Raw genomic sequence first — 26,066 nt, 5'->3', positions numbered from 1 at the left:
TTTATACCAATAACCATTCTAGAGTTAACTGACTTCAGTAGTCGCCTGGGCAGCGTTTTCATGAAACCATCATAAGTACAAGTTTACCGACATCCTATTGAAACGTGTGTTAAACTTAATACTTGTCACCAGTGATTTTTTGTTAAACATTTCTTGTCCCTTTCAACTTTTGTCCTTGCAGAGTCAAGAGCTTGGTGACTTCAGTGATAACCTGGTGAAGAAGGCCTCAGATCCTCTCATCATCCAGACCTCTACCATTGACTTTGTGTCAATCAAGAAGAAGAGATCAGAAGAGGAGCTTGGACTGGAGATTAGGACGTCTGCTATCGACGGGACGCATCTCATCACACTGGTCAAACCAAATGTAAGTATCGAGGGGTCAGTGACACAAAGAAGTAACTCCATTTTGGCCATTTTGAGTGTCACTGAGCACTTGGGCCTGAAGGAGTTAAGTCTATGTTTAACTAGCCATTGACTTCAATGGGGTGTTGGGTGGAGTTAAGTCTTTGTGTTTCCTGGAAAGCCCACATTTTTCTGAACATTTTGATATCAAATACTCATCTTGGAAAAATATGGAGTTACGTTTTTGGGTCACTGAACCCTCGGTATGGTCCCTTTGTTCCTGGTTCATTGTCTACCTGTTCCTGTTCCTAGACCTGGCCCTCTGAACATGTACCTTGATGATTCCATACCTGGGCCCCTTACATAAAACTTACCATCAATGGTGACTTTGTCATCAATGGCAACTACCATGGTAACATGCTCAACAGCCAATCAAAATCAAGGTTTCCATGGTAGTTACCAATGATGGCAAAGTTACCGTCAATGATAAGTTTGTGCAACGGGACCTGATCCTCATACATGTACATATTGCTCCCTTTTTACATCGGACCTCTTTCTATCTACTGCTTATAGACATGGCCATCTCTGTACTTGGTTGATTCCATAATTTGTTCTCCTTTTCACTATGTGCAGACTTCGAAAATCTTGTACCTTACACATTCCATATCTCATTCTTTCATCTACCTTTATACCTGGTCCTCTTTGTTATTTATCCTATTTGTATTGGGTCCTTTAAACTACTTACAGTTCTGGCAGTCTTTGTGTCTGGCCCTCTCTGTACTTATCCTTTCAGCTAACTTTAGACTGGGCTCTCTTTGCACCCCACCCTCTCCCTACAGAGTTCTTAAACCTAGACCTGGTCCTGTGTGTACTAGGTCCTTGTAATATTACTTTACCACTTGTAGCTATACTTCTGCAAAGTATTACTGAAGAATTCGGAGCTTCCTGAACATCTGTGGTGTTCTAGTCTTTTAGAAAGTGGTTTTCTACACCTTAGCTATATTTATGTGAAGTCATTCTGTTCTTTAATGTGAAATGTGAGCATTGCCATTATGACTAGACATACATGCTGACTTCTTTTATATGTGTTTCTTTTTGCAGAGTGCCTCAGGTTCAACAGACAGAGTTCATATCGGAGATGAGATCCTACAGGTCAACTATCAGACAGTGGTAAGAGCAGGGTTATAATCACAATAATGATAGATTGATTAAAATGAATGTGGTGGTGGTGGTTATTTTACCTGACTGCTAAGAAAGCATAAATGCTTGTAAGTAAGCAACCAGACCGTCGAGGGCTTTAGGTCCTCTCTGAGGGACCTGGTAATGAGGATTAATGCCTTACCAAAGGGCACTAGCGCATCGCTTTGGTTTCGAACGCGGGTCACCGGATTATGAGACCACTGCTCTACCGACTGAGAAGATAAAATGAAGAGGAAAGGTAGACTGGAGAAGGTAATGATGACAGTTTTGGTGTTGGAAAAAATGTCATTAAGAACTAGAAGTTGTGACCAGTTTATAAACAGTGATCACAATCACAACTTGACATCATTGGAATCTTTGTACTGAAGAAATAGGAGATTGCAGTTGATTAGCAGACTTTTGATTCATCACGATCTGGCAGGGAGGTGTGAGTTGGTTTAGCGGCACGTTCACTTGGTCAGCTCTCTGTCTTCGCCTACAAACTGGCTCAGACGACCCCGGTTCGAAACTGAGTCGCGTCTTTCGGATGGTGACGTTAAAGGTTGATCCCCGGACGTAAATAATCATATCTGATTGATACTCGTCTGTAAAAACCCAATTACACACACACACTGTTTGTCATGTGGGCACTGATGATGAAGTGACAAATTGATAAAGATTTAGTGATATCAACTAATTTACCTCTGCTATGTTCATATTCTCCTAGGTTGGTTGGCATCACAGCAAGGTTATTGAAGCTTTGAAGAGCAACGTTGGCGATATCACATTCACGCTCAAGAAACGTCCAAGACATCTTAGTCAACCAGGTCAGATCCAGAGACCGAAACAAAACCCTTTCCTTCATCCAAACAACCTGGGTATCAGCTCGTTGCCATACCGACGACCCTCAGCTGGACGGAAGAGGGTGGTTGTCAAGGACGACATGTACCTGCCTCAGAGACAGGATGAGAAGCGGGAAGAGGAGGAGGAGGAAGAAGAAGAAGAAGAGAGGTATGTAGAGGGAAAAAGAGTATTCTTTTATCATTTTCATGTTCCTATTCTTCCCTATGAAATCAATGTAAATGCCCTTGACCTGGTGAAGGTCATTGGCAAGGTCATAACCAAGGCCATTGTCATGGTCACTATGGAGATCTGAAGGTCAGGTCTTGGGGATGTGTGTAGTAACTTGGGTATGTACATGTATACCTTGACTTGGGTCTCAACTCCGAACTCATTATATTATTGCTCAGCTTTTCATGAGGCATAGTTGGTTTGAATTGACAAACTTTGAACCATGATCTGCCTTCATATAGAATTCAAAGTATATTCCTTGTACAGTGGATTAGAAGGTCATTTATAATTCATAACTCTCTCATTCAGAGCTTAGAATATTCAGAGACTCCTGTAAGAAAAGTTGGTTTGAAAATGTTGTTTCAATTTTAAGGTGATCAAGTGATCAGCTTGTCAAAATTAATTTAATGTGTTTCAATAATTTTTTACAGAACTGTCATAGATCAGTCTTGGTGAAATAGTTCCCTGTGTTGACATTTTGTCAAAACAGTTGGCAGCTTCTGTTCAAATCTGTGTTGATTGTAAAATAAGATAAAAGAGTGCTATGACGTTAAACGCGATGAAATAAATGTATTTTTTGGCTTTTAGGATTGGCATCACTTTCACGGTTCCCAAGAGGAAACTATCCTTAAAGCAGTTTAGGTATAGATGCTCTATATTTCCATTTTTCAGAGTGGATCCTTTCTTTCTACCTCCTCTTTCTTCCAAGATTGTTGATTGAGTGTGGGAATATGATTTTAACAGCGAACAGACTTTGATATGAAACTTGAAATCTTTGAACCGTTGTTGTTTTGTTTTGTTGTCAAGGCAAGTTGCATGGACGTCGTGTTATATGCATGGCCCCATGCCTTATCCCCTGTTTACATCTTTTCCTCTTCATTATTCCATGAATAATACTATTCCATTTTGCAGCAAGCTTGCAGTTTCTGTATTAATAACAGTGCTTTCTTTTCTTCATTGTGTAACCAGATTTGTATTCTATTTTTGACATCTCTTCATAACTTGTGTTAAAAATCTGGGTATTCATGATAATATTCATGATTAGGACATTCCCTGTTCCAAATAGAAAACTTATTAAAGTGATTTTGATTTCAGCTTTATTCACCTCTTAAACTTTGGAAATGAAATGACATCATTTTTCTTTCAGTCTTTGTCAGCCATTTGTAGAACTACTGTATTTAGCCTACAGTTTGAAGATGTCTTTCTGCTAGTTTTGCAAGAGGTGCTTGTCCCTCTTGTATGTAGGAATCTGTCTAGAAAGTTTTGTCAAAATGTCACTCTTGATAATTTCTTGAAAGCCTCAACTTCTTCCTATTATTTCAATTAATATTTGGCACAATTCATAATTGAAAATATTGGTAGCACCATAAATATAATATTGAACAAATTTGCTATGTTTGTGATTGAATCATATCATTTTTTCAGCCAACTATTTATGAAAGTGATGCATTTGTTTGATTTATTTTATTTGTTTGCCTAAATAACCTGAGGACTAAAATGTTGGTAAAGTGCAAATTTTTCACTCTTTAATGGAGATTAACAGTATAGAGGGGATTCCCCTTTAGTTGATGTCCTACATGTATCTAACCATTTTTCCATTCATTTCTTGTACAGACCACCAGATACCCCATCTGGGATTCTTGATTCACCTCTAGACTCACCTCTAGCTGATACGAACTACTTACTACCCAGGGGATTCCCCCTAGGGCGACGCCCTACGATGGTACCTGGTATGGCCCATGCTAGACGGAAGGGAAAGGTCAGGCAGGACAGACCACGCTCGCTACCCTCTGATCTAGAAGAGCTTAGAAAAGGTAAAACTGAGAGTCTTTATCCATCAATATGTTTACAATTAAAAAGCCATGTATGATCATATTAGGCACAAGAAATAAAGGTAATTTTATATGAAACGAATCTGCAGTACTAGATGAGTTTATGGCTTATAAATATTACTAGTGTTGTTATGTAACGCGTAGTATATTGTTTGTGTCAATTTTTGTAATGGTCTTGTATGAACAAATACATGAGGCCATCTTCATAAATTCTTTATAGGGCTTTATTAAAGATTGCAGTTCACTTTCAGCTGTTTTCTATCTTTTTGCTTTACTCCTAAGAACTGAACAAATCATCGTCAGGGAAAAATGACCGAACTCCTGAGAAGATCAAGCCTCTGCCAGCGGACTTCCGCATCCCGACCAGGAAGGTCAATGGAAGCATGTGTGATACAGAGCCCATGCCAGAAACAAAGAGCCTCTTCCCTCACAGTGATAAGGAAGATGAGCCAGGACTGGAAGATAGCGCCTCCATCGTGGCATCGGAGGCAACAGCCGCACCCCAGGTCAGCCGGAAGCCCACTGCAAAAGGAGTCAGCGTAACGTTCAAGGAGGATGTTGTGAGTCCTGAGAAGGCATCAGACCACCATAGCAATGACAAGGTTGATGGTGCTTGTAGGCAAGATAGTGAAGTCGAAGGTCAGGGGTCAAAGGACAGTGAAGGTGTTGTGAACACGAATAATAATGAGGATACTCAGATTCCCAGTGAACTTAAAGAACTGATTGAAGTGGTGGAGGAATCAGGTGCTGATGAATTTGTGATGGTTGATATACCACCTAGTGCTGATCATACCGATGGGTAAGTCATCTTTCATTTCTCCATGCATTTACATACATTGTACATGTACACGTACCTCTGTCTCTTTGTTGATCAGTCTGTCTGTCTGTCTTTCTTTCTCTCTATCTCTCTTTAATTATACTCTCCATCTTGTCTGTCTGTCTGTATGTCTGTCTCTCCCTCTCTGTCTGTCTCTCTATCTGCTTGTCTCTTCCTCTCTGTCTCCTCTCTGTCTCTTTCCCTCCCACCCCTCACTCTTTCCCTCTCTGCATCTTCCTATAATTCGTTGATAAATCTAAGTTTATTAAAAGTTATCCAGCCATATTCATTCTTGTTTTCCTCAAGTTGGTCATTGCTGACTAAAGTTAAACAGCATTTTCAATTTTGTAAATGAGAATGATACTACTGCAAATTCTTCCTAATGTTTTTTCTTCATCTTCTAAGTAGATAGTTGTTTACATTTGCTAGTTTCACTTGTAAGATATACCGATTCAGCCCTTACTGATTCTATGTAAATTTAAGTGATTGTCTACATGTATATGTGAATTGTGTAATTAAAAGTGATCTGTTAAAGTGCAAAACCAAAACCTGGCTTAAGTTGAAATTCAATCCGATTTATTTACCATTATCTTGTTTCCCTTTCTCTTCTCCAGACCGGGAAGATTATTAAAACCAACAAAGAGAAGTGACTCAACATCTACCATTGATTCTACAGACTCGGTGAGTGATATTCCAGGGGAAAATGGGGGGGGGGGGGGAGGGCTCTTTTATGACTTTCAGGGGCTCTTTTTGGCATTTTGGAGGCTAATTCGCCCGAGCCCCAGTGTATTTTTTTCCCTGTGACATTCTCAAGTTGCAAATACCTGGAGTAGAGAAAGTACCACTATTGGAGCTTAGAAATATACATGTAAAAACAAAGAAAACCTTGTTGTTAGATTTCCTTGGAGCAAGTTTCAATATTTCTTCCTGCCCCCCTTCCTACCGCTAGAGCTAAATCCCTCTTTGCTCACTTGTAACCAACAATCTCTCAATACCTTCAAAAATTATCTCAAAACTCTCCTTTTCTTTTAACAATACAACTGAAAAGTACATTTGAACATGTATATGGAAAATGTGCTATATAAATACATTATTATTATTACATAATAGGTACGGCTTAGGAAACACCCCAAGAAAGGCCGCTTCAAGAGAGGTATCTCCTGTGCAGATCTAGGACCGGGAGAGTGTGACGGTCATCTCTGGATCAAGAAAGCTGAGAAGCTTGGCACAAAATGGATCCAGATGTGGTTTGTTCTCAAAGAGTTTGTTCTCTATTACTACAAAGATCAGAAGGTGAGATTTTGTAGAAAGTTGTACAATGATGCAATGCATAATTGTTTGCAAGCTTTAAAAATAAACACAAAATAAAACCCCTAGTGAGAGATTAAAAACAAGATTTTTTTTTTTTTACATATGCTTTAACAATCTTAATATATCTTACTGAAATAGTGTACAATAAAATTTATTCACTCTTGAACCATTGGAGAAGAATGGACTTTATGTATGAATTCTTTTAGATTCAAGATTCAAGATTCAAATAAGGTTTTATTCATGACTTGTCAAAAAGTCCAAGGACTAAAAATGCAAGTTTACATCAATATAATATAGTGTAGGTATGAGGTGAATTTTTTTTCTTCCATTTCCATTTGATGTCATCAGTGAAGCAATCTTTTTCTTATGGGAGGGGTGATGGGGGCAGCCAAAGCAAATTAATTTGTCTTGTGTAATAAATCTTATGTAGGGCGTCAATTTTACATGTCTGTTGTGAATCAAGGTTATTCAGCCCTATTCATGAAATACATGTGATCTTCTATTTAACTTGTTAAAGTCTTAATAGAAAGTGATTTTTCATGCTATCTTACAGTCGGATAAGGCTAAAGGGGTGATCTGTCTGCCAGGATTTCAAGTCAGCCTCTCACCGGAGAATAAAAGATCTCAGTAAGTATGACATCACTTTGTGTACAGTAAAACCTGCTCAATACCAACACCTATGTAAAGTCCTCCTATTTGTACATGTAATGACTAAATGTACATTGACACAATTTGTAATATTTTTGAGTGGTTTGGGCGCTTCACTATAAAGTTAAGATATATTGAACAGGACAGGAAAGCCAAATGCATACTAGAACATCCATATTTTTGTTTGTGTTTCTTTGTGGTTTGTGCAAAACAAAATTGAGAGATCAAAATTTCATGTCAAGGTTATCATCCTTGTTTAAACACTCCAAATATTGATGGATATTGTCATATCTAACAAATCAAAGATATAGTTTGTTTATCCTAGTTAGCATACCGTATTATGTTTAGCGTACTCATAGGTATGTATCTGTATTTCCATGCTGCATTTAAAAGTAGAAAACATGCTTATTTGCAAAGCAGTGATGGAATTTATTTTGTCTAATCTCTGTTTGATAGTGCCTTCAAATTAAAACATGCGGGAGTTATCAAAGACATCTTACTAGCAGCCAATAATCCAAAAGATCTAAAGAATTGGATGGAGAAGTTGCAGCTAGCCACCATTATGCTGCAAGATGAATCACGTGTGAGGCAGTCAACAATCATCACAGAGAGCATCCTCAAGAGATTGGATCCTACGCTGTTAGGTAAGATGGGTGAGGAGGTGCTGGTGGTATTTGGTGGTGATGATGATGGTGATGATTGTGGTGATGATCATGGTGATGGTAGTGGTAGTGGTAATAATAGTGGTGGTGATGATGATGATGATGTTGATGATGGTAGTGGTAGTGGTAATGGTGGTGGTGGTGATGATGATGATGATGATGACGACGATGGTGGTGATGATGATGGTGGTGGTGGTGATGATGATGATGATGATGACGATGACGATGATGGTGGTGATGATGATGATGGTGGTGGTGATGATGATGATGATGGTGGTAGTGGTAATGAGGGTGGTGGTGATGATGATGATAGTGATGATGATGGTGGTGATGATGATGGTGGTAGTGGTGATGATGATGGTGGTGGTGGTGATGATGATGGTGATGATAGTGGTAATGATGGTGGTGGTGATGATCATGATAGTGATTATGATGGTTGTGATAGTCGTGATGATGATGATGATGATGATGATGATGATGATGATGATGATGATGATGATGACGACGACGACAAAGACATTGATGATGGTATTGGGGGTAGCAGTGGTGATACTAATCATGATGCTTGAAGAATAATAATAACATGATTAGTGATGGTGACAGTAGGGCTTTGTCTCATCAAAGTTATTATCATTGAAAAATTACATTAAACTTTTATAAGCTAAATGGAATCATTTGCATTTTGGTATTTGGATAATTGTGATGTGGTTGGTATTAAAATAATTATAGCATCCTAGTATGATGTTCTCTGTCATATGTAGCTGTCTGAAAGTATTAAGATCACCATGTTAGGATCCAAAATTTGATTTCTCATTGAACTTATGTTAGTTTTCTGGCTGTGATTAAAATAAATATATATTCAGATGGCATCATATCTCTTGTTAGCATAATATGAAGATATCTATACATACAACACTGTACGTAACATAATTATTTATGAATTCTGATGAACACAATGCGACCAAATGAAGGCTATTTTGCCAATAAACAAGAAGAGGAAATATCCTCCAGGTCATTAGTATCATATTACTTGTACACATGAACACTGTTGACACTACAAATATAGTGCATGAATTCTTGTTAATCAAAAAAATTACATATCATCTTTGATTCACTATACATTGTTCTTGGTTTTATAATTTTTTTATACCAGGTCATTTTTTCATCAGGAATCTCACTATTAATCATTCTGTGGCTACAATTCCATTATCGCATAACCATTATAAGATTGTGTGGAGTGTGGTCGTACTATTGGGTTTATAATAAAAGGATTCCTTGCAAGATACCAGCATATTGATTGGAATGAAACATAAAGCAATGGTAGGGGCGTGTTCCGGTTTATTCTATTTGAAGGGGGAGGGGTGGGGAGGTGTTTCATACAGTATGAAATCATGCAAGCAGAGTACATACATTGAGGTGACCGTCAAAACCATATTAAAGTTCTTGATTCAGGTAGTGAACAGAGTAGACAATGTGGCACATACACAGATTGTTAGAATGACGTCACCAGACGCTGTTCACTTTTCATTGACATAGCAGTCAAAAGCCTTTACTATGAAAATGAGGAGGAAAAACCCTTACTCCCCCCGTCCCCCCGTCCCGGGTACATGTGTGACTAACTACGTGTACGTGTGCATGTAGGATAGAAACTCTCTGTGTGTCATTGTACATCCTGTCCTGGTACCTCATCATTCATACATTAAATATTATACAAGAGAAGCAGCCACTGCTGGAGTGATAGAATGGGGAGTCGAGGAAGGATTGGTTTCTCATTTTTTCACAAGAAAAAAGAGAGAAATGAGGATGCTTCTGAGCACAGTAAGATATGATTGTTATTGCACATGAACCATGAATTTAAAATTTGTTTGATTGTGTAGGTGTTTGTGAGAGTATGATGTCTTTTCTTGTCTCATGTCATTTTTCTTGTTGTAAGTTTGATTACATTACAGCAGAGTTTTGTGCACTTTTTCCAGGATACAAATTCATGGGATTTATTCTCTTCCTGTTCTTCCTTATTCAAAGCTCTCAAACGTAGTTTCCATTCAGCATAGTTGTATTCATTTAAGCAGCATTCATTCGTTTTGATGAGTCTACAATTTCAGAAATAATGAACCATTCTTATCATAACTCTTCATGTCATACGCTAATCTTTTGTACATACATGTAGAGTTAAGATTCTTTTTCTTACATGTTTTCAATCGAAATGAAATTTGATTTGAAACTTTGAAACAAATTGATTACAGCGCAACCAACAAAATAATAATAATAATAATAATAATAAAAACGTTACTTATAAAGCGCTTATCACCGAAGTCTCTAAGCGCTATCTAGCCATTACCCTTAGATCTCTGTGACTGTTAAAGGTAATCAAAAGTTTTGGTATTGGGTCATGAATTTAGTTCAAATGAACATATTGGAGGCATATGCGATCCCACAATATTCAATGATCGTTGTCGCGGTTGAATTCGAGTCTAAGTGATGAAATTGTGAATAATATTCTCTTTATGTTGTATAGCAACCTCTCAAGATTGATATTACTTTAGCTTCAAAACAATGTTTCTTGTCTAATATTGACCGACCTTATTTTCCTGTTTGGAAATTATATATCAGAACTTCCGAGATTTGCATGTTCGCAACTACCTATTGTATGGCCGAAATTTATCGGGAGCGCCGATAAATTTGATAGTTTAATTTCTCGACATCCTTAGCGTTTTAGACCCCAATTTTTTCAAAGTTGTTTATTCTCACTCTAGGTTTCACAGTGGTAATTCAAATTTTGAATTTCATAATCCAATCCTGTTGAAATAATTCCCAAACTTTGTATTACCTTTAATGAGTTAATCAGTATGTTAAAAAAAAAGTCCTTCTCATTTCCAGTGTCAAAGGTAGCTACATGTATCACACAGTGAAAGTTACGGTGTTCCAATTGGGCCACTATGATTAAACTACTTTATATTTCTCTCATTCCAAATGACACAGGTGGTTACCACAGCAGTGAAAGTACAGACGAGGACAATCGCAAGGGAAGCTACGAAGTCACCACCCAGGACTCTGGTGACTCTTCAGATGCTACATCAGTAGGTACCAACAGCCAGCCAGGAACCATCAACTCTATGACTCCAGGAGCTGCTGAAGCCATAGCGACCCTCAAAGGTGAGCCATCATTATCCATCAGCATGCTCCAGTATGACAGCACCACGTATCCTACCGGGGCCAGGGAGAAGAGCAGTCGTCCCAAGGGACAGCTTTTCCTCCCTGAGAGCCCCCCATCCTCAGGAGATTCCACTCCGTCGTCGAGTCCTCAGATGCAGCGCGTGGGATGTGTGCCCAAATTCTTATCCAAGTCTCCCAAAGCGCAGAGAGGAATGCAGGGGCAGTATGATCTATCTACTGCGGAGGCAGGGCAAGGGGACATTCCTGGTTTCACTGAGGTTGACAGAAGCAAAACAAAGACGGCAAAGGATGAAAAACGGGCAAAACAAAGCGGTAAGGAATGGTGGCTTAATAGAAACTTTTATCAAAGAACCAGGATGAAGAAAACAGATATATTATTACTGTAGACAGGGTCATACTCTTCAAATCTTCACAGTATTGAGACTCTGGTTCTGATGTGATATGTGCTACAAACAATCAGACTGCTATCACTATTATCTTACCAATATTTTGTTCTTGTTTTCAAATATGGTACTGACAAAATATCACCCACATGTGATGGCAAATGAAAAGATGATCAAGATTTTTTTTTCTACTCTGTATTTCTTTCATCCTGGTTTTTATGGTAAAAAGTTATGTTTTGAAAGGAAGAGGAGTTCTGATTATCCTGACAGTTTGCAAAATTGCTCAGAAAAACAGATAAAAATACAAGACCTTGTTCTTGTTTGACAAAAAAAGAAGAAAATGTTGTAATTTGTTTTAAAGCATTAAATACTATCAGGCATCATCTTCTAAAACGATGTGATGTAAGGATGAGAACGATGTTACTAATTTTGTAAATTACATACCTGTTTAAAATGTTTGATTAGGCCTTAGTCTGTTGTAAATCTGTATTTCAGTGATAATCAAAACTACCTCTTCAAGCTTGGAGGTAGAAATGGATTTCTTTTATCTAAGATTCTAATAATGCTCAAGTTTTTAAATGGAAATACTAAGCAAGAAGTTTGGCTTATGTTCATGGAAATAAAACCAATGATGTACAAGTGTCTAGGTCCCTGTTATGAGTCTAATGAAAGACATCACTGTATTGGATCCCTTTACATTATTGGAGATAAAAAGATTTTAAAAAGGAATAATCCAAAATGTTCATAGTTTCCCATTTTCAAAATCCTATCTATTCGTGAGGATTCCACTACTTGATATCCCAAGTTTGGAATGTATTGGATATATTATAATCAGACTGAAATATAACCTACATCAAGGCTGGACACTAACATGTACGGGGGACACATGGGCGCCCCGAAATTGAAGTCTAGAACCGCAAAGTATTAACAATTTTACATAGTGCTCACGCAAACAGACTGTAAAAGTCCAATTCCGATCCCCTTCCAAAAAAAGTTAGTAATGGAGCCCTGCCAACATGTACGTCGTGACCAGTTTGTATTGAAAATTGAAATCCATTTCTATTTCCAAGCTCCAATATCAGACCGATTATAAAGAACATTTCATTCATTCCATGCATTCTTGTGCCTGTCTATTTGCATGTGTGTATTGTTGATCATGTATTAGATATTGAATACGAGGGGGAAAAGGCTTTCCCTAGCATGCAATGATATTTGATTTGATTTGATTTTGACCAATGGAAATGAAATGATACAAGGTGAGTATAGTGTGTCATGAGGAGCAGAATATTTATAAAGCAATAAACAAAACAACCTACAACAATAAAAAGAAGAAAAAGAAAATGTTATCACATTAAAGATTACTCAAAATTTGAAAGTCGCTGTTAGCAAGTTTTTGTCCCTGCTTTTTTTATTACCCAACAGGTTTTGAATATGTAAAAGGACGACTAGAATAATGCAAAAATTTCTTTCACCAAAATATTGAAATAGACAATGCTGTACAAAATAATAAAGAAATTGCAACAATTTCCATGTTTTGACATGCCTATTTTGCATCTATTTCTGCCCTGCTGCCAGACACATGTTGGAATTTCACTGTTTGATGATGAATGTGGATTGTAGAAAGAGCATGAAAAGGATGTCTGTATGAATGTACATGTATGCATTGTGCCACTTCAATCTTCAGCTAGATTGCCCCTATCTGAGACCAAATTATCAGATGTGGTGTATATTTATTTAAAACAAAATCTCTCTTACTATTTTTTTCCTAAACACATGATTTGCATATAGTTTAGGTTGAGTGACCTAGAATGAACATAAATTCATAGCAATCAAATATTACTACATGTAAATCTATTTACTGATCTAGTGCCCATCTTCCTCTACAAATTAAAAATAATGTTTTCTTATATAACTTGCTGGTATGTCATGCTTTGACACTCGTGCCATTTTGAGTCATGGTCACCAAAGTATCTAGTGCTCAAGCATATCAGGGGGTGTTTCACAAAGACTAAGATCGACTAAAGTTGGACTTGAACTATGTCAGACTGTTATGTCACTGGTTGCTCTCACCACTGTTGTTGAATTCGCGATCAATTAATGATTTGCAAAAAATAATTGCTTATACAGTACATGTAAGAGTCAGACAGAGCTTATTCTGATTGGAAATGGAAAGGAGCTACCTGTAAAATGGTCTAGCCTTGCATGTTTATAGCTGTGACATTTGATACTTTGTTTTTGTGAGTGTTTATTATGATTTGAAGTTTTTATTGTTTTAGCTTGCTTTATGTATGAGGGTAATTTCATGTGGATTCAGGGGTCTATTCATTCGTTCCCTTCTACTTAATCTTCAACTTCAGTTTATTTCATTTCATTTTCATTAATTTCATCATCATATACAAACTACATTAAAAAGACAAACAAAAGTCAAATTTAAAGTGACAAATAAAAAGGAAACTACAAAAGAGCGATGTGCTTGAAGGTTGTACATGCAGCTCCCATGCAATGAATATTGCATGATTATAAATGCGCTGTAGCATATATCCCATGATATCTACAGCCTGATGGTGTGATTTAGGAAGACTTTCAATTAGTCAGAAAAATGTCATCACTCCAGGAAAGAAATATTTGATGTGATGATATACTGCATAATCAAGTGTAGTGATGAGAAAACCAATCTTACAGATTTCCAAGCATGGTCAGTTTTTAATTTTGTTTTCTGTCAATAGCAAAATTAAATGCATGTAGAAAAGAGGGAATAATCTGTTGAAACAGCATTTCACTAATTCCTTGATAGTAAATTGCTATTCATTTTGTCTATCTCTCATCCCTGTCCCCAATTTACCAATGAATATGATTTTGTTTTTTGAGAAGGATTTTATAAATTAGTATCACCAAGTCCATAACTCTTCAGCATGCCATTACGCCCGCTGTCATTTGCCTGCCTGCCTGCCTGTATATCATCATAAGCTCCATGGATGAGGTCTGATTTATTAAAACAAGCCACCATTCTTTATAGTTCTCTTTGACCGTGAATGTTTTGTTTTATGTAGATTGTATTTATTTCCATAAAGCTCTCAAGACAGAATGAAAATTTTGCTCAATGGAAGGTAAGCCTCAGTCAACCTCTTGTATCGGATTCTCCTTGTTGCCAACGATTTTGCAGTTTTTTCCCCTCTCATTAAAGGAATCATTTAACAATGTTAAATCTAAGGTGCACAGTCCTACGTTTTATCAGTGTCTGTGATATGGTATATTGAAGCCCTAAAAAATTTGCGCTTCAAAATGATCAAGAAGTGCCTCAAAAAAGTAAAAATCTTTGAGTGACTGGTTTTACCATACTTGTTTTCCCCAATAGGAAAACCGTTAGGAAAACGCAAAATTTGGTTTTGATTTCTTATGATATCAGACAGCCGATCGACTTGTAAAAGTCATGGGGTTCCTGACTGACCTAAAGTTTATAATTATCATTGCAGCATGAGCTAAATCAAGGATTTTGTTTCAGAATCTGAGACAAAGTTACCGGATCCCTTTAATGAGCAGCAGTGGATTGAGTTGTGTCAAACAACCAAGAATTTAAACAAACAGCTACTACATGTCATGATTTAGCATGTATGTTAGACCCAAGTTAAGTTGTGATGAGAAAGTTTCAACCGTGAGATCACGCTAAAAGAGATGCAATTGAGTTAGCAATGTGTTAGCCATGTTTGATGGCAAGTTGCATTGTCCTAAAAGTTGGTTGATTACTCTAAACAAACCTTCTTTTAAGGGTTATGTACCATCTTATGATTTCAGATATATGTAATCCTGTTGTTGATGATGGTGAAGTTGATGATGATGATAATGAGAATGACAACAAATTTGTCATTGGGGATGTCAATGATGATATTGATGTTCTCAACGATAATAATGTTGATGATGATTTTGATGTCATCAATGTTTTTGATGATGTTGTTGATAAAGAGTGAGATGATGATAGTGACGATAATGTTGATGTGGTCGATTGTGATGTTGAAATTTGATGGTAATATAACAACCCTCTCTGACTTCCATCCTATTGCTGATATAGAGCAATCAAATAAAGATGAGCTTGTTGAGGCATGGAAGGAGATAGATGGTGTGACGATCAAGGGTTTTGATAGAGTTACCAGCTTCAGAGCAAAGAAGAAAGAGAGACCAGCCCTTAGAGTGCCCAAGCCAGAGATGAGTGACAAGGATAAGAAAGTATACCAGAGGAGAATGCTTGAGAGAAAATTGAAGGTAAGGTTTATAATCGATAGATGAAATCAAGGTTCAAATTGGCAACACTGACTATTTTTTCCTTCATGTCACACTATCCCTATGAAATCAAAGCATGTTTTTGGAATGACATCCTTCAATGAAAGTAGGTCAAAATTAAACTTTAATGAATAGACAAATTTTATGGAATAACAATTAAAAAAAAAATGTATATGTAAATGATTTGCCACTCTGCAGACTTCCTTTTCATTTTTAAAAATTCTAGAATTTAAATGGGTTGTTTTTATATTCATAATAATTGGGAATGTCATTAATTGGGTATGTCAGACATGTTTCAGAGTTTCAGACTCAACCCTCTGCCTGAAATTTACAACAGAATTCAATCTTATATATCTCTGGCTACACACAATGAATGTTGCATCATCAGGTTAAATTCTGTTTTAATATCAGGCTTAGGATAGAGTTTAAAACTCTGAAACATTAAATGCCATACTCAATAGTTAATCAGTCTGATGATTCATAGTATTTTTTAACTTAAGGTCTCCTTGTCTTTTTTTCCCCTCCACTTAAATGCATTATATGAACTTGTTCCTTATAAGTGTTTCTTTTATATACTCTACATGTTATAAAATTGTTAATATTGTATTATATTCATGTTGGAAGAAAGACAAATAAACTTGAACTTAAACCTGAACTTGAACTAGTAATTTTTTGAACATTCCACCAGGCAAAGCAAGCAGAGCTAGAGAGTGTTGATCGTCTCCTAGGCAACCAGGTGGTATCAGCTACTGTTTTGACTGAGTGGAGAGAACAGCATGATGATATCTTGAAGTCGTTAGACGGACAAAACAAAGACCACGTTAGTAGTGATTCAGATCCTGATAGGTAAGACCAACAAATCCTCCCGCTTAACATTTAACATGTTAAAGGTATAGACCAGTTTTGGAAACGCCCCCCTCTCAAAAAATGAAATGGAAGCTCTTATTACCAATCATGTGAAAGAATATGTTTTGACTAATACGTGATGATACAAATTCTGCCGGGAAACTGCCTACTAATTGATATATTTGGTAAATTATTATATCTATCCGGGCTGGATAGATATAGTGTAGTCCCATATATTTCTGTGTACAGTGGTTGTAACTTTACCAAGACTCAGCCAAATTTCTTATCATTTCGATGATTCCAGAACCTTGCAGTACACACCAATACTTATATGCTAGATGATCAACCTTTTCTGATCGATTACACAACGTTTTTTTTTTTACAATGCAATCGCATGACCAGAACTGGTTATACCTTTAATATTTTGGACTACTTAATGCTCACCTGTATGTACATGTATCATTGATTATTGGGGTTTCAAGAATATCGTGGCAAATGTACCACAGCATGAAATACTCTATTAATCTATCAGGACATTTATGAAATGAAATGTATGTATGTATCAACAACAAAAAGGATTAGAAGTGTGATGGACAGTTCAGAAATTTGAGGAAAATACAAAACATTGAGAGATTCTTGCCATTTAAGAAACATTCAGAACTTGTCCCTTAGTATTCTTCATAAGGTATGTAAAGGAAATGGCAAAGTCATAAATGTAACACCCATGCAATGTTTCTATACCCTTATGGCAATATTTTAAAACTTTCTTTAACTGTTTTCTTAACTTAATTTTCTTAACTATTATGTAATTATGTAGAGGTGTCAAGGTCTAGTGAATATGTGACTGGACTGTGGATCATATGGTTTGGGGTTCAAGTCCCATCGCCACACTAATGTCCTGTGGCAATACATTAATGTTCATTTGCCACTGTCCACCCTGGTGTTAAATGTATACCTGGTTGGATGCTACCGTTGGTGTGGTTGGATTAGCTTGTGTGCTGGAATACTCCCTGGGGAGCAGAGTGTGTGCTCTATCATGTGCGAATTAGCATTTGAATCCAATGACCTGGATAATAATAATGAGAATGTGAAGCCCTTAGGAATGTACATGTAGTATTGAGCGCTTTACAAATGCAACTATCATTTTATTTTGTGAATTTTTTTCTGTAGCACTACAGACATGGCGCTATCGTCATCCATGTCATCTATAAACACCAACTCCACCACGACGTCCACTCATGATCGTACCACATTCCTTGGGGAAGACATGACAACGGTCAGCGACGGGACGACATCAGGGTGCGATGTCCAGACACCCATGAGTGACACTGCATCGGCTATCGGTGAGGAGGAGGGAGAAGATACTCTGAAATCAACAGATTTGAGTGGTTCTACGCATCTTTCACCGGAGAGATTGGATGCGGATGCAACAAGGAAGACAGACCCGGGGCCAGTATGCGATGATGGTGACTCTGCCTTTGCTAAGTCCGAGGATGGGGATGTGGTGGTCAGTAGGACCAAGGACAATGTGAAACTAGGCACAGGGAGGTCAGAGAGCGAAGCTTCAGAGACCAGTCTTTAACACTCGTTCCTTGGACTGTTATTATGTAACATTGTGATAGATGTATCCAACACAGGACTCCATCCAAGCTTAATGCTGTGTCATTGATGTCTTCATTGATGAATGTAAGTCATAATGTCTTCAACTAAATCCTTGTCCATCGCATAGACTGTTGCCATCGTGATAGATGCCGTCAACATAGGACTACAAAACCTGTAGCTACACCATTGACCGTATCATTGAATATGTCATATTTGTTGTCACCATATCGCATCAGTAGAAGTGCCTGCAAGTCAATATTACTCTAACCATCCGCTCATCCTTCTAATGATATATATTGTGAACTATCGGTCCTTCTGTAATGAGTGCTTAAGCATAGTATATATCGAGTGTTAGTCCATTAAACATTACCAAACACAAGAAAACCAAATTGTTCTTTGCACGACTGACAGTTCAACCTCAGTATAGGTTCCTTTCAGAGTAACTCGAAATCCTACATATCTTCTATTTGGGGCCAGAAGGGTTCACCCTATCATTCTACACAGCGTTAATGCCCTTCTGTCTTCAAACAGATGATATTCATCATTGCTACATCACGTAATAAAACTCCATTTTATCTAACCAAGAAATCCCTCAAATGCCTTTTCAAATTTTAATCAGTGACATCACATATTTTATTTTCTTTCTTTCTCATCTTGTGGAGACTACAATTTCATGCCACTTCGATGAGAATAAAACTTGCGTAAGCTCGCCTGATATTGCAGTGGTAGTTGCATATATGAAAAATTTCACATGACAAACTTATTGACTTGCATAAAAGAATACTTTTGCAAAATATTTTCCATTTAATTGTCGTTTATGACCCTGTTTTGTATCAGCAGTATTGCCCTCTGGTAAATGTAAGTTAAAGAAACATGACATCTTTGCAGTTGTTCATTTATGTATGTGAGGATCAGTTTTTGTTTGTAATCCACCAGTATTTGATGCTGCAGCCTGTTTGCTTCCATTCTTTGTGCCTGGTCAATATGTTGGACAAAAGGGGTTGTACACAACATCTGTTTCCATTGCCAATTATATAGAATAAAACAGCACCAAACGTGAATTAACTAATTTGATTTCATCTTCACACAAATAGAAAATCATTCAGTGTTTTGATGTGATACTGATTTTAGTGCTGTGATAATTTCTACTATAATAACATATTTGACTTCTAGACTAGCCATACGATGATCAAAAACTTGAAATTAATATTATGGAATACATTATTGCAAGTTTCTTGTGTTCTTAAATGTTTAATATCCTTTGGATAACTGATCAAGTAAATGGCTTTTATGGTGCTCTGGTATGTTTTTTGCAACTGACTCTATTGGCTTGAAATTGAACAATGTTGCTTGGTATTTTGATATTGCTACTTCGAACCATTTAAACATTTTTTTTTTTATTAATGACTATATAACTATGGTGCAAATCATTCTATGCCTTGTTGGCATTGTTGGCTAGTGCAACAACAAACCCAATCTATACTCATTAACATGTGTGTTATAAGATACAGAAATATGAACCACACTGCACTTATCTTGTTCAAATTGGCATTCTTTTCGAAATGGTGTGCCGCCTATGTCTGAATAGGCATTTTTTTAGCAGCTGTTTGAATCATTCTATGCGTCCACCTCTATTTCACAGAATGAAATTGTCAGTAAATTCTGTGGTCATTTTGCACCATTTGAAAATTGATTACAAACAATTTCTGAATTGTGCTTCAGTTAGATACATGTAGATTCTTGTGAAGTTTACAAGCAGAAATTGTGAGTGCAGTTTTCAGTAAAGGTGTAATTCTAACTGGTATTTGTATGTTGTATTTAATTTCTCATCAACTTGTAACCAGAGACATCATGTTTCGGAGCCATCAAATTGGTTTTCTGATTTATCCATTGAACTTTTTCATATCTTGTGTATTACATTTGGCAGTGGTGCTCCACTTTTCCAATTATGCAAAGAAACAAAGACATATATATATATTGTTGCTTGTTAATAATTCTTCATTTCGATATTGTTTGTACCTAAGTTTCCACGATGCCCTCTGTAGAGTTGATTGTTTATATTCCTCTTCAACCCTCAGATAGGTGTCATTGTGTTTCATCAATTCACAGATCAATCATCTTAGATTTCAACATTTGATTATTTTGCAATTTATTTTAAATTCATGAATCGTTTCTTGTTTATCAAAGAAAGTAAAGTTGATTCCTCCATTAGATGTGACTACAGGGATATGTCATATCCAATTGCGCCAGCATTTTAAAGGCTCAGAAACTAATACATGGGACTACATCCCTCTGCTGAGAGCCAGAGGGACGTTAACTAACATCATTTTACATTTCATGATAATGTCCTTCTTCCTCTCAGCAGAATTCATACTCTCTCTTGTTATGGGGTAAAGGCATTAGCGTCAATGGGAAATGGTCACTCAATGACATGGTCACTCAATGAGCATGGTCACTCAATGACATGGTCACTCAATGACATGGTCACTCAATGACATGGTCACTCAATGAGCATGTGTTTCAATATTATATTCTGTAATTGTTGATGGTTGTACTGTATGGCAAATATACAATCACTATATATTATATATTCTCACTATGCAAGCTAAAGCAGTTTTCACAGACAGTTTGTTTATATGTTGTTGGTGTACATATGTATGAATGTAAATTACATGTAGATTAAGAGAATGTTTATTAATAATTCTCTGTTAGGAGCCAGATATAATCTCACATAGAGGTAATGCCCTTCTGGCTCCAAACAGACACAATATCAAATACTTGCCTCATCAATGTATCATGTCCCATTGCATGTAGTAGAGACAGTGGAATGTTTTGTATATTTATACTAATCTTGATATATTCACTGGGGCAATTTTCACCTCCATACTGATGGTTCATGGAGAAAAGGAACCAAATTTTAATTTTTTAAATTTCTCAGTGCTCACTATCACCCCCGGCATTGATGACTTTTATTACTGGTAAACAATAAATGCATTTTGATTTTTATCGATTTCATTTCAGTTTAATCCCACGGATGGAATAGACTCCATATTCGGTGATATAGGCCCTAAAAAGTATGTCCATTTATCAAATTGTGTTTGAATCTGTAACAAAGGGATGCTTGCAAAGAATGTATAGTATTTGTAAACACAGATATTTACTACTTGTAACATGTTACCTTTTGTCACAATGGTCAGCTTTGGATACAGTGTATTATGCAGAGTAGCATTGAGTGCTGGAAGGGCTTTTATGAACAATACCACAATTTGGAACATAATCGTAGAGCAAAGTACCTCATTGGTTTTTGTACTTTTACACTTTTGTACACATTTTGCAACTTTATATCAAGTATCTGATCAAATCATGCAAATCGCTTCATTTTTTTAAATTGATAACTAGTATGCAATATATAGGTTATTGTGGCACAGACTTTATGAATTCATATTTTATTATATATGTTATGATGGAGTGATGAATATTCAGTGTGTTAAAACAGTTATATTGCACTTAAGTGGTAAAAGCCTAAATGAATACAAACTCTATAGAATGCATCCTGTTGTAAAGCAATTTGTGTTTGTTATGATTTTTAAACCGAATTAATGTTCTATTTATTATTGTTTATTGAACAGAATAGTTCCGATCCCAACTGATTTGTTTTAATGAATGTGGGTGCTATCCTATTTGCATGGATATGAACAAACTCTATCAACACTTGATGTTGTATAATAGGCATACTACCCTCCAACCCTGTTTGTTTCTTTCTAAGGAACCTTACTGATGCTACTGTATGGTTTTTGTCACATACAAGTTTTGTTTACTGGTGTGAAATTATTTCCATGGGAGAATTGTCATTTTGATGATTTTTCATCAAAAGGTGTTTGAGTCACAGTCCAAATTTCTTCTGTTGAGATAGCTAAATTCTCTTTTGACATTTGTGAAGTTGCGAAGGAGAATTTATCATATAATTACAGTATTTGACAATTCGTGTTTTGAATGAACTCTTGAGTTAGTTTAATTTTGCCCCTCTTCACGTATATGTCATCATTTTCAATCAATACACATGTATATTAAAAGTGATTGAAAAGTTTAGTTGAGTGGCTATACATTGAATGAGCTTAATTATGCTCAATATATTTCCACCACCCTACTGGAATTAGATTGTACTAATGCCTTTTAAACCTGATAAGTGACTACTTATTCACCTCTCTTATAAACTGCCTTTTGCAACTCATGTAAGCCTTTAGAAAAAAGAAGATAACTTAATACCAATAGACTGCCTTGTTAAGAATCGATTGAAAGGGGAAGTCTACCCTGATAATTAGCTGGTAGTAATACATAAAAACAAAAAACAAGAGAAACAAATTTGTGAAAGTTTGAGGATCATCCGATTTATATAGGAATTTTTTTGTTTTCTTCAATTTTATCAAACTTTAATTTTCTTAGTTATTGATGACAGAATAGATTTTGATTCATACAGGGGTAATATAAAATATATTTGCAGTATTTATATTGAGGGTGCATATATGATTGGGAATTTTCCTTACAGCAAAAATAGACATTTCCGATTTTTGTTAGTACAGAGCAAGTAGGAGGGGACCTGGTAAGATACCTCACGGAGTTGATAATTTTTGTTTGATTAATCACACATTCAAATAACTTTCTTATGTTTAATCGATTTCTGCTCAAACTTTCACTGACCTGTTCCCCTTCCTTTTCTGCATTTATTAAAACCAACCTAATATCAGGGTAGACTTCCCCTTCCAGCAAAGTGTAAATATTGTCGAAATACACAAGCCTTTACTTTTATAATATTTCTCACTGTTTATTGGAAAGCAAACCTTTACAAAGCTGCGCGATCGATTTTATTCCCTGAATCATTTGGCCGCAGCTCGACATTTTCCTCTCAATGCAACCAAGTATTTTGGAGAGCTTTGCAAACAAAAATGTGTATATCAGATTTGTTTGAAACGATTAGGTACAGTAATCTATTATTGATATTTGCAAAGATATTTAAAACCAGAAGAAATCAGTGTGCATTGTAATTTGTACATCAAAGTTCTAATTATATATGATTATATTTGCTACTGAATTTTATCAAGATATATTGCTATGGAATAAAAGATCATATGGGATTTGGTGAAATATTTTTGTTCTTTACTCTGTTTGCGTTAGTCAACTTTTTATTGACAAGTGGTGTCATGTCGCAGAGAGGGAATTGGCAAGGAGGAACATTTAGAGAATGGAAAGAAGCAGTTAAAGAAAGGGAAAGGAGGGTAGGAGAGAGAGAGAGAGAGAGAGACAGAGAGATGGGTTGTAAAGCGGGGAAAACATGGGAAAGATAAAAAGAGGAAAGGAGAGTGAGAGTGGAGTGAAATAGAGAGAGCGAGAGAGAGAGAGAGAGAGAGCGAGAGAGAAAGAGAGAGAGAGAGAGAGAGAGAGAGAGAATGTGTGATATAGAGGGGAGAGGGAGAGAGAGATGAGAGACTGAATATGAGAAGCTACACGTACAAACAAACGCCCAACAATCACAGACAATGCCATATTAACTTCATGCCATGTATCTATGGAGTAAAACTAAAATTCAAGTGGAAATGTACATTAGAATGTGACGGTTAAAAGTATTGAAAAGTCATTATCACTAATAATGATAGGAATCTCGTGTTAAGAGCTTTTGAAGAGCTGTTCTCCAAGTGTCACATCACACGTCAGTACTAATGCTCATGTACCCTATAAATCGTAACTTTATTCTTGGTCCAATATTTCCATGAAGACCAATTTCTAGTACAAAGGACCACTCTTACGTAGACCCCTTTCTTTCTTAACTCTCACCTCCCTGACTACAGCTGTCCCTAACTCTTCCGCAATTTAACTCTCTTAAAATAGAGGTACTCACAAGTGTTTGTTTTTTGGAGGGGGAGGGGCATACGGCCCTAAATTTTCCACCGGTTTCCATACCGAAAAAAAAGGAGTTATTTTTCTTCAACCTTTCATTTTTAGTACATTGCGCAGTATATTTTACGCACCAGCCCGTGCGCAAAACGCGTATCCTCTTTGAGAGCCAATCAAATCATATGAAAGTGTACTTTGTTGTGACGTAGTATCAAACACAAAATGACGTCAGTGGTAACCTAAGCGCATTTTCTGTAACAGCCAATCAAATCAAATGACGATATGTTATATTGTGACGTGGTTCTAAACGCAGGATGGTGTCTGTGGCAGGTTGTGGTAACCTAGAAACAACCCTTTATACACAGAATTTTGTAGGCCTACGTAGATACCTAACCTCATATCATTTTGTTGTTCTTGTTAAGAACACATCGGCAAATATTATTGCATCGTGTAAATTGTAGCCTGCATAAAAAGAGTAGCACAGAGGATATAGTCACCGGTTGCAATTTATTGCATAAATCGGCAATATTTTACGCAAATTTGCCATGTTTCTCTCAAATTCTGGTTTTGGTGTTGTGGCTTCTTCTAGTCCGCAGTTCGTGGTCATCGACCAGGGACGAACCAGCACTGTCGAAGTCAACGACATCGATGACTATTTCTCTTGCGGTCAGTCGCTTCAAACATATTCCGATCAGCCATTAGATTTGTCAATTCGAAAGGAAAATAAAGACGAACGTAATAAAAACAATGGATTATCATCAAAGGAAACCGCCATAATAGGATGCAATTCAGATAAAAACAGCGCAGTAGGTACTCCATCTAACCTGTGGGATATCAGGGTAACCAACGTTCGATCACTTGTTGAAAATCCCTTAGCTATAGAGACTGATGCGTTACAGTATGAAACATCGAGGACAGAAAGCGAGAGGAGTTTCGGCTCAGGCATAATACAGACCAAAAGGGACATATCAATGTCTAATGATCACTTGGATTTGGTTAATGTACAAAGAAAGGCACGCAAATGTTCTTATCCACTAACGCTAAGCCCGAATCCAACATTGATTCATGGACTAAGAAAAATAATGCCTCGACCTTCATACATTGACGAAACCCTAAGAAACGGCAAGGAGTTACCAGGGAACCTCAAAGACCCATCTACTCTGGCACTTGATAGAAATTATCCGATACCTGTAAAACTTTTCAGAAGCAGTGACAATGAACAAAATATATCAGTGACAAGAAATAATAAATCGGAAGGAAAACGTGAGACACAGACCAACATGGTGCAGGGGTATCCCAAACAAAGTCAAAGGTAAGTTTGATATTATTATTTGCATCAAACTATATTGATAACGGCTAATGTTAATCGTCGTTTTCTTATATTGATGGTGAGCATCGTGATTTTCCACATTTCTTTGATAATTAATGAAAAAGGAGAACCTAGTATAATTTTTTTGTTAATGTTGAAGAGCATAATGTCAAAATAGATACAAATTGATTATGACAACGCAACCCCCCCCCCAAAAAAAAAAACACCAAACAATAATAACTTAGGTATTTTATGATAAGTCTTTGTGAAGTTATGTATTTTTGTTTTGTTTTATTTGATATCTCTCCATGTAGAAATCCTGTATTCTTCTTACAGTCGTCAAACTTGAGGAATAATCAAGTCATTAGTGGATCCCCAAATAGATCAAATTTGGAAAGCGTCTACCAACCACAACTTCAAATACCTTGTACCCTAGGCCTTGAGTCAGGTTTTAACACGCATGCGCTGCGACAGAACAATGTGCCAAACTCGTCACCCCGAAATGTGTCGGATGTAACATTCCCTTCTCCTACTTTACCTGCAAGTAATGCTCCTAAACGTCTCAGAAAAGACCCAAATCGCCTCTGCAACACCCCGAAGAGTTCAACAGACAAGAATAGAAGAAACAAACCCCTTTCAGACGAACTCCTCGCCAATCTTGAAGTTGTAAAGGTTCATCGTCGGCCTTATTTCCAAACTGATAGCAGGGAACTGGTGGAGGTTCGA

At 36.8% G+C, this 26,066-nt stretch overlaps 1 protein-coding gene across 2 annotated transcripts in view; it reads left to right on the top strand.

Annotated features, from left to right (window-relative positions):
- LOC580608 (CNK3/IPCEF1 fusion protein) overlaps positions 1-23,284 on the top strand; it is a 37,674-nt gene extending 14,390 nt beyond the window's left edge. Inside the window, exons 4-16 of one of the 2 annotated variants that reach the window (XM_030995164.1) lie at positions 182-364; positions 1,444-1,512; positions 2,249-2,532; positions 4,207-4,406; positions 4,707-5,223; positions 5,856-5,922; positions 6,352-6,534; positions 7,106-7,179; positions 7,657-7,844; positions 10,842-11,015; positions 15,486-15,676; positions 16,383-16,540; positions 17,711-23,284. In XM_030995164.1, the coding sequence (XP_030851024.1) occupies positions 182-364; positions 1,444-1,512; positions 2,249-2,532; positions 4,207-4,406; positions 4,707-5,223; positions 5,856-5,922; positions 6,352-6,534; positions 7,106-7,179; positions 7,657-7,844; positions 10,842-11,015; positions 15,486-15,676; positions 16,383-16,540; positions 17,711-18,122 (2,700 nt within the window). In that variant the 3' untranslated portion in view covers positions 18,123-23,284. Of the gene's footprint in view, positions 1-181; positions 365-1,443; positions 1,513-2,248; positions 2,533-4,206; positions 4,407-4,706; positions 5,224-5,855; positions 5,923-6,351; positions 6,535-7,105; positions 7,180-7,656; positions 7,845-10,841; positions 11,349-15,485; positions 15,677-16,382; positions 16,541-17,710 lie in introns of both variants that reach the window. The other variant, XM_030995163.1, reaches the window with a different exon arrangement.
- The last annotated feature ends 2,782 nt before the right edge of the window (positions 23,285-26,066 follow it).

Source organism: Strongylocentrotus purpuratus, unplaced genomic scaffold, assembly GCF_000002235.5.
Source record: "Strongylocentrotus purpuratus isolate Spur 01 unplaced genomic scaffold, Spur_5.0 spur5_scaffold_21, whole genome shotgun sequence".
In the NCBI taxonomy this organism is placed as follows: Eukaryota; Metazoa; Echinodermata; class Echinoidea; order Camarodonta; family Strongylocentrotidae; genus Strongylocentrotus; species Strongylocentrotus purpuratus.
Note: the sequence above shows the minus strand (reverse complement) of the source record. Positions and strands in the feature narration are given on the sequence as shown.